Source organism: Eupeodes corollae, chromosome 3 (genome assembly GCF_945859685.1).
Source record: "Eupeodes corollae chromosome 3, idEupCoro1.1, whole genome shotgun sequence".
NCBI classification, from domain to species: domain Eukaryota; kingdom Metazoa; phylum Arthropoda; class Insecta; order Diptera; family Syrphidae; genus Eupeodes; species Eupeodes corollae.
Window position 1 is genome coordinate 119,977,596 of NC_079149.1, and position 9,965 is coordinate 119,987,560.

At 32.5% G+C, this 9,965-nt stretch overlaps 1 protein-coding gene across 1 annotated transcript in view; it reads right to left on the bottom strand.

The window, feature by feature from the left end:
• The window catches only part of LOC129951788 (bone morphogenetic protein receptor type-1B), a 209,149-nt gene extending 199,491 nt beyond the window's left edge, over positions 1–9,658 (bottom strand). Inside the window, exon 1 of the mRNA XM_056064107.1 lies at positions 9,533–9,658. Coding sequence (XP_055920082.1) covers positions 9,533–9,623 — 91 coding nt within the window. The 5' untranslated portion in view covers positions 9,624–9,658. The remainder of the gene's footprint in view (positions 1–9,532) is intronic.
• Positions 9,659–9,965: the final 307 nt, after the last annotated feature.

Sequence of the window (9,965 nt, forward strand, 5' to 3'; positions counted from 1 at the left end):
GTTGTCGAAATTTTTTTGAAGAGAAAAGTATTTCCAAATGAAACAGGACACAAGGTACAATAAATATACAAAGTCCAGTGACAAGATGATTGTTGTCATTGAAATAAAACAACTTTTAGTACCACCGATCCCGGTTTGATGATGGATTAAAGGCATTTCGGGAATTCTACTATTCGGGGAATACTAATTGCCGCGGACCCATTTTGGTCTTTTTCAAAGAAGAACTTTGGTATGTGACAGAGAAAGAGTGGTGAAATCGTGAGTGGTGTACACTTTCATGATGGGATCTTTGATCTAACCAAAATAAATGCAACAAAAGTGAACCCTTTTTTGTTGAGTGGGGATCCTAATGGGACTTCATGAGTCTTGCAAGAGTCGGTGCTGCATAATGTGAAACAAGTGTTCTTTTTTGTCTTGTTCTGAATTTGTATTCAAACTTGTCACTGTTTCTTTGATTTATCCAACATTGAATTGTCTTTTCAATAGCAGCACCTGCACCATTATTTTGTTATATCGCAGGTATTGGCATTTTAATAGTGTTAGAAATGTTGGAAAAAAGGAGGAATGTTTGAATTGCTGTTTTGTCCAAATATTTTTAGAAGTTATAAATAAAAAAGAGGTAGAAATCATAATGTTCCTACCGCCAAAGTGATAACAAGATTTGTGTTGTGAATAGTAAAAAATGCTTTTGTTTCACGATTGCCATCACAAAACTCATAGCTTAAATAATAGTTCAGGTTCTTACGGAAGATTCTTTATTTGTTGACATTTTTGACAATTGTGACAGTTAGTGTTTTTGATAGAAAAAATAAAAATTTAAAACAATTATTATTCCAGTATTTTCATACAAATTTGAATTTTGTGAAACAAAGAATTTTAAGAATCAGTCAAGTTTTTACCAAGCAGCAAGAAAGTTCGCCTGCCGTAGAAGTTTTTAACTGAGAAGAAGGAACATTTCCAGTCGGACCAAAATCCTTGATGTAAATCATAAACATGTGAAATGCATTGTTTCTTATTTGACAAAAAACCGAAAAAAAACAGGGATATTCATCTTTAGCGATGAGACTAATTTCTGGCTTAAGGAATATGTAACAAGCAGAATTGTCATTTGTGCAGTGATCATTAACCATTATGAGACTATTACATAGAAAAAAATCAATTTGGAAAGGAACCGGGCAATAAAAAAATAAAAAGACCACCACTTTGTGGAGACACAACGTTTGGTGAGCTCATCACCTCAAGAAAAGGGTGATTAATTGAGTTTTTCAAGCATTGTTGGTTTCAACAGAATCGAGTAGCAGCTTCGTCTCATAGAGATTTTTAAAAATTTATTCGTGCCGAGTTATTTTATGTTTGGAAATTTCGAACATACACCTAGCGACAAAAAAACACTCGCAGTAGATCTTCTGAATAAAACATTGTATATTTTCAGTATTCCTAACATGTATTTCATATTTTTTAATTTATTTTCTTGATCCATATATTTTCAATAAAAGTTACGGTTCTTTTCTTTTTAATTTGTTCTTGTCTTTTAAATAATAAGAAAAAAACGAAAATTATTCATATTTAAATGTTTTAAAAAAATCATTTTTGCCTGTTTACACAACATTTTAGTGCCAAAAAAAGACAGTTTTCTTAAAAAAATTTAAGGTTTATTTGATATATTCACCTCTAACCAATATATCAAATAAACCTTAAATTTAATAAATATTTATAAAAATCAAGAAAAAACTAATACTTAGTTGTTCCCCCTCTTTTTTTCATAACTTGACGAATTCGGTTTGGCATCGAATTAAACAGCTTTCATTGATGATTTCAATGTATTTTGCAGCATTGACCGTACCTTCCAGCATAATAATAGCCCCAATACCAAATATAGTAATGGCTCCCCATACCATAACATAAGGAGAATGTTTCAAAGTAGGCAAAACACATTGACCTGAATACCTTTCTCCTTTTTTGCGGCGGACTATTGCATTACCTTGGAGTCGGAACAAATTAAGTTTGGATCCATCCGAAAAATAAATTTGCCCCCAATCATTTCAGTCCAACTTTTGTGTGACTTAGCCCATTCTAACCTTTGCTTCTTCATTCTGCCAGTAAGCAAAGGCTTTTTTGCGGGTCGCCGTGCATTAAGTCCAATATTATCCAGCAGTCTTTGCTTGGTTCTGTCACTTAATTATTTTCCAGTTTGAGACTGAAAACTTCTGTTAATGTCCCCAGCATTGGTTTAATCAATTACTGATTGTAAGCGGTGAATAAGACGATCTTCTATTTGATACGTTGATTTAGGTCTACCACTTCGCGAAATGGAACCATTCGACTGGTAGTTTTTAAGGACATTACACACACTCTATTCATTGGTACCAACCTGACGTGCTATTTCCCTTTTGGAAAGATATTCCTTATGTAAGGCTACAATATGAGCCTTCTTCACTAAAGATAAAACCATAGTCAAATAAAGGAAACAGAGAAAATTACGATTTTTTATATTCAAGCTTGTTTTTTAGATGCGCACTTCACTCTGTTGACTGGTCATTTGTTTACACAAATTACATAATAGTAAAAGAAGAAACAGTAAAATTTTACCGTTAAAACTCATAAATTTAAAAATATAGCAGCGCGAGGGTTTTATTGTCGGTGGGTGTCCCAAACCATATCCATATCCATATCCATATCTAACAGCCCAGAAAAATTGGTCATGCACTTTGAAAAAAATCCGACAGAGCTGAATTTTTGTAGAGAGCTATATTTGTACGTTCTTAAAATCTGTAACCCAACATTTTTCCCTTTATTATTTTTTTTTTAATTTCAAGTATACAAGGATTTGGGGAAAGATGTTTTGGAGTAACAATTTAAAGATAGTCGTAAGACATATAAAACTATATTTCAAATCGGGCGGTGGTCATTTAAACAGTGCCCAAGGTGTACAGCACAATTGTGTACAACTTTTTATTTGAAGTTTTTATTTCTCTAACCAATTTATGACTTTTTATTAAATTTTCTTCTTAAATTCAAAAAAAGCTTTTGAATTCCAATCGTAAAAACAACACATTTGCTATACAAAATAATTCTTGTTGTTCTTTTTCTTTTTCTTCTTCTATCCATTCTATGACTTTTTATTAAATTTTCTTCTTAAATTCAAAAAAAGCTTTTGAATTCCAATCGTAAAAACAACACATTTGCTATACAGAATAATTCTTGTTGTTCTTTTTCTTTTTCTTCTTCTATCCATTCTAATATAATCTGTCAACATTTCTATGGAAAAATCACACAAGGGTAGGCATTTCATAAAAAAACGTAGGTTTCTGTAAATAAGAAAAAGAAATGAAAAAACAACAAAGCAAAGAGATGAAAAATAATAATAAAATCAAAATAAAGAAAAACAATAACAAAACGAAAAATAAGGCTCACATTACCCCAACATGTAAATAATTGTCGACGACACAAGAACGCGTCGATTCAATTAGTAATTCTGGAAACGACCAATGTCGTTGCTTGCATTTCAATAAGATCCAGTCCCATCATAGACGCCTAGATCTCTTGTTCCTCTGGTGTCCCCACTCTGTTTGTCTTACCCGTTTCATCATCCAGCACCAGAACCAGCACCAGTACTAGCAGCAGCACCAGCAAAAGCACCACCAAACAGCACACCAGGAGAAGCAGCAACAGCCAGCGGTGCGTGTTTGTTTTCATTTAACCATGTAACCGTGTGAGTATACTTGAACTTTGTAATTACAATTGCACCGTTGCGTATATAGTATATATATAAAAATTACACATATATGTACATATATATATACAATGTATAGCTCCTTACTTTACGCACCAAACAGGACTCTTGCAATGACTAGTTAGCTAGTAGTTGGCTTGGCTAGCTGGCTAACTCCAACTTATGTATAGTATATGGTGGACAGAAATGGGTTTCCCTTCCTGGCTACGAGATGGCAGCGGGTACCACACCGCAAAATCTTTTCTCTTTCGTTATGGAATATGGTCATATCATAATATTGTGTACAGATACTCTCAGGTTTGTGCATTTTTGTTTAGATGTGTCTTCTGTGTTGTTGTCGTTTAGAGTCCATAGGCAGTGCCAATGCCGATGCCGACTTGATTTTTTTTGCAACACCACCCCAGCCCAGTATGACTGTTTTAATATTCTTCTCGTCGCCGGCCGTTGTTGGAATTGCAAGAAAAACCTTTGCAAAAATGTTTGTACACATTTATTTGTTTCGGAAAAACAACACAACACAAATCCAGGAGCAAACGAGTTTTATAATCAATTCCTATAATGCTATAAATGCTCCTATCCAATCCAACTAAACTACAACGCTCCACAGCAGCGCAGCGATATGTGAAGATTTAAACAATTTTTTGTTTGTTTGATCTGAGCTAGTTGCTACTGTGTGCCGCTATTATAGTTGATTCTATGGGAAAATAGATTTCTCCATTAAAGGATGTGGTGTGCGATTTAATAATAATCAACAGCATCGTTCATCATGAGAGAGTGTCTCAAGCTTCTCAAGATCTCGACTGATTATGATTAGCGACAGTATAAAAGATAGGTATTGTTGGATATCGGGGGTATCTATGACCATCGTTGTTGGTCGGCCATCAATCCGAAACAACAACAAAATACCGAACCATAAGTGTATTCCAATTCATTCTTCTTTTTCCACCATACTCCATAGATAGGTTAGGTACGTCTAGTTTGGGACGATGCATGGCTGAATGCCCTATATGGGATTCTTCTTTGAATTTATCATCATCCCATCATATGCTAGGCATAGATTTGCACTATAAATCACGATGGACAGAGTGTTCGCACACAACCTGGTTAGTCGGTTGATTAGAGTCGCTCGGTGGTGCGGTGATGTGTCAGGTGGTGACTTATCTTCTTCTTCTTCTGCTTTTCTTGTGTCTTTGTCTTCGTTCGGCATTATGGCATGGTAGTGCGTATGACGAGTATATTCCCAGGATTGGCTTTGGAAAATTGGACTCAGGCCAATTACCGAGAAACGACGACAACGAGTACAACTACGAGACGAGTATGTATACATAAGCCCATATTTTTCCTACAAATATTAACTCATAGTTACGCACCCCATCAAAATATGCGCAACAATTTTTGCAGGGTAAAGAAACAGAAGTCTGTCACAAAGTCGTATGTATAGGTTTATAGAAAATAGAAGAAGAAGCAGCGGGAGATTATAAATTGTTTGCCAATTTTTCCTGTATAGAGTCTTCTTATAGTGGAAAAGTCTCACGTTCGCATAACGTTGCCATTAAAGGCCGTAAAAAAATATCGTTAGATTCATTTGTTATAGTTTTGTTCGGAGAGTAAATTACACTTAATTATGATTTATAGTTATTTTATGGTGCTTATTGATTTCTTTTTTCACATATTAAGTTTTATCTTCGGTCTTCTCTTCTTCTCTTTTCCCTCAACTCCCCACAAACTCTACAAATTCAATTCTCAGATACTCAACAGATAATCATCGTTATATCATTCGTGAAGAGAATTTATAATAAAGTTTGCGAAAATATCTATAATTCTGGCATTACTGCTACTGCTACGCTGCCTTACCTCCCTCTCACCCTTTCTTCACTCCGAGTGGCAAATTTTTCATCAGTAAATCTTCTCATGCAATTATGGAATTTAAATTTATTGACTTGGCAAAATATTTTGACTGTGTATGACCAGCTTACAAAAGAAAATCTTAAAATATATTATAGGTATGTTTATATACTCCTATATATATATAGTTCTTCCTTCCGGACGTTAATGAGAGAAAATACGCTGACAGATGTAAGCAATATGATTGATGTGATGGCTTAAGCCGGATGTGAGTGAATGGGATTAGTGTGATTACTTTCCGGAGCTGCTGGTTGAGAACACATTTGAATGTGCTAGACTGATATTCAATTAGCTAAGCACACTTATGTTTATTGGTTTTCAGAGTGGTTCTTCTTGAATGAAAGGTGGATCTAGTTTTGTATGTTAATTGTCGGGTCTGTTGCAATAACAATAACCATGTTTGTGAAAATAGATTTATATCCGGACGTAACTCATCCTAATTAAGTTTCTGCTTAGTTGAGAAGTCTTTATACATTTGATATGGTTTTGAATTACGATGAAAAGCGAAAGATACATCATTTCTCATAGTGTAAACAAGCATGATAAAATTATATAGGATAAATAATGTTCCGAACTTCTTTTGTCGACGGCATGACGTTGAAGAACATTTGACATACCCAGTAGATGACGGATAATTTGCTCCTTTGAACTTAGTCACTTCATCTAAATCTCTGGCATGGGTTTCGAATCAAAGTAATGACAGGTCCTTACACAGATCAAAAGCATTTGAAGACATAGAGTTATAAATAATAGTCGTAATGGTAATAGTTGTTAATTCTGCCTTTGCCATTAGTTTGAAAACTATAAAAGTGCTGTTCCCTAATTTTATAACTCCAAACAATAAATTCTTGCTCACACAAAATTGAATAAACCAAAATTGGGATATTCAGAGATCGATGTGATATGTATGTTTAGAAAGTTGCAATTATTATTCCAACCTTAAATTCCCTAAACTATTCAAAACAACAACAACAACAACAACAACTCATTGATTTTGCTTTTTATTTTGTATTTTAAAATTCTCTTTCGAAACTATAAAACGACCAAACAGATACAAAAGGAGCAACATACATAGTATATGCAATTAATTTATATGCGAAGCATCTATTATAAGTATAGTGGCTTTTAAATGACTTAAGTATTTCATTTCAAAGTATTATAGCAAAGCAAAAGCAAAGAAATGCGTGCTGTGATTCTCTGTGGTACAATGACAGTAACTAAACTAACTATATATACCATTGCAAGGTTGTTTGGCAAAGGATGTTATTGAATAATAAATAAACTTCTTAATGCAAGGGAATAACCACTTTATATTGCTTGCTCTAGAGTTTTAATAGATACTTGGACAAGAGCAAAAGAAACCAATACAGAAGCTAAATGCTTAGACAAGAATGATATACGAGAGTAGCTACCGTGAATTAAGTATTTTAATACGATAACAATCAAGTTTGCGGTAGTTTTGTAGTTTTGTTTTTTTTGTTTAGTTTTTTGCTGATATAAACGAACGTGCGGTGAACCATCATTATCATGATCATGATGATGATCATCATCATGGTATTGTATTGTTTCCACGTTAAAGTGCAGATCATGAAAAAATGCGTAAACGAAACAGATTTGTTTTTTTTTTTTATTTCTTAATTTGACATTTGGACAGATTGTAAGATTTTCAAGTAGCTATTTTAAACCCAATGCATAGCATCAATGTCAAGAATAAGTCAAACTGATGAGTTCCACTGGATTTTTTCTTTTTTTTAAGATTTTATCTTAGGATAGTTAAAAAAAAGTTACTTCAAGGTTTTTTGCTTTTCTAGAAAGTGTATGCAAATAAGTAGAGACGATGAGTACAAAAGTTTTTAAAGTTCACAGATTAAATTTAGGCTGTATACTGTTTTTACAGGAATAAAATCATTCAATTTTCGTCTTCCAGCTTTAGAATTCATTAAATCAGAGAATTTAATTCCAAATTCGTAATATTTTCTTAGTTATTTGAATTGCCCGAAATAAGGCAGTTCAAGAATCTCAAAACCCGTAAGAAAGTGACGAATCAATATTGTAAAATTACTATTTAAATGGTATTAATGATAAACATTGGTACCATAAACACTTACAATTCTTGTAAAATAAGACCATTTTGAACTGCTGGAGAGATCGAGAGGGAATACAATTAGTAACATAAAAAAACATTGTATAAAGAAATAAAATCCTTTCAAAAACATAAATATAAAAAGCAAGTTCCGACATTACAAAAATATACAAGTTTTTGAAAATAATTTCAACTAATAAGGGAAATCGTAGCAAATCATGATTAACATTTCCCATAGAATCTGTCCCTCCTTCGAAAAATGGAATTTGTTTTCATGAAGAAACTGGGTAACCTAGTCTCTTATTTGAATGTGTAAAATTTGAGCTTACAAAGAAGAGTATACAAAAATACTGTGCATTTTCGAAATTCTTCCAAAGAAATTTTTTCTCAATAACCTCCATAAAATTATATTTACGTAGCCTAAATGTGGAGGCTTAACTTCGCATGTTTTCTATTATGAACACATCACTTTTAGCAATTTATAAGTCACCTTTCTCTTTTTATAAACTTGAAGTTAGTGTGTTAAACCTTCGAATTTGAACTCTATAGATTTTTCAACTTTATAGTTGTGGAAACAAGTTGAAAAAAAAACACGGGTAATAAAAGGAAAAACTTATATTCAATTGAAGAGTTTTTGAATATTTACAGTCAGCAAACCAAAATATGTATGGATTTTTAAAAAGCTAAACGGAAAAAATAGTAAGGATTTTGCATAAACTAAAACAATTGTTTTTGTTTGTTTTAATCCCAATAAGAAACGATCTATTTTAAATGTATTAGTTTATTTATAATCACATAAAATGTACAAATTTATGATGCAACCTTGAATAAAATAAAACATATACTTACATTGTTCAAAATCCATTTTTAGAAATTAATTCGAAAAATAAGTTGTATGTGAACTAAACTGAATGAATACCTAGTATACACAGTAAACTTAATTAATGAAATGAAGTTTTTAAAACTATATTTTAAACCCAAAACAAATGTATAACATCCCTGACTCTCATACAAAATAAATAAGTCCGCCACCTTTCGGAGGATAGGGGAATATTGTATAGCAGACTTGTAAATCAAGAAATTTCCACCGACGACTGAAAGACTCCAGAACGAAAGGATTATTTTCCTTTTTTTACTTATTTAAGAAACTATTAATGCGCTTATTTTCACAACTCGTGGAAATTATGGTTATTTTTAGAATAAAGTTAATCAAAAATCACAAAAATGAAAGCAATCATTAAACAACCACAACACTGAAAAGGAAAACGTCTATTGAATTAAACTTGCATTCTTCAATATCGCAAGTTGGATTGGAATCGAAAATCTCTAGACGAATGCCAATGCAGTGCATATTTTAATTTTATTGAACTTATTCAGAAAATGAGAAAAACTAGATTTCTTTTTATCAAAAACTACAAAAAACAAAACGAACTAAATAATTAACATTCATATTTGGATTTGCACTTACTTCTGCTGCAATCTTAATCCAATTATTATTCCACAAATATAATTACGCTTCCCTCCCAAATCAATTAATCGATTTGCAAAACAAAAATAATAAAAACACAAAAAGTTATGGACTAAAAAAAGAAAAACAAAACAACACTGCATTTGAGAACATCCGAAGGAAGGAGATGACATGTTAGGTATTTTGGTCGTATAAGAAAAAGACACCAGCATTCACACACAACGGGAATAAGATACAATTGAACCACAGGAGATTTTACTATCAATTTACACAGTTTATCAATTAGAATTTCACTTGGCATTTAATTTGATCGGATAATATGAATTGTTAATTAAAGACTTACCACTAATTGAAGATGAAATAAACATCATAAATAACAAAATAAACAGAAAACACTGAGTACCCCGGTCACGAAACAACAACAAATCGGCCATTTTTAATTCAATTTGTGAGACGAATGACAAATTGGAGATTTAGTTGTATGGTTTGAATCTTCGGTGAGCGGAGAGTTGCTCAGTTTTGTATGGCTTCAGAGTTCAACTGGTAGGCGTCTAAATGAATTTGATTGAATCGAAAGGAAAATTGTTGATTTAAGCACAGTACCTACTCTTTTAGTTTTAATCCTTAACTCTTTTTATTTTTATATATATTATGGGGTCACTAAAGGGTTTTTGAATACCCTTATAATGATTGAACACAGTGCGAAAAATTAGGAAATGAGGATAGGATTAGAAAGGATAAACCGATGCACATTGATTTTGAATGTGTGAATATTG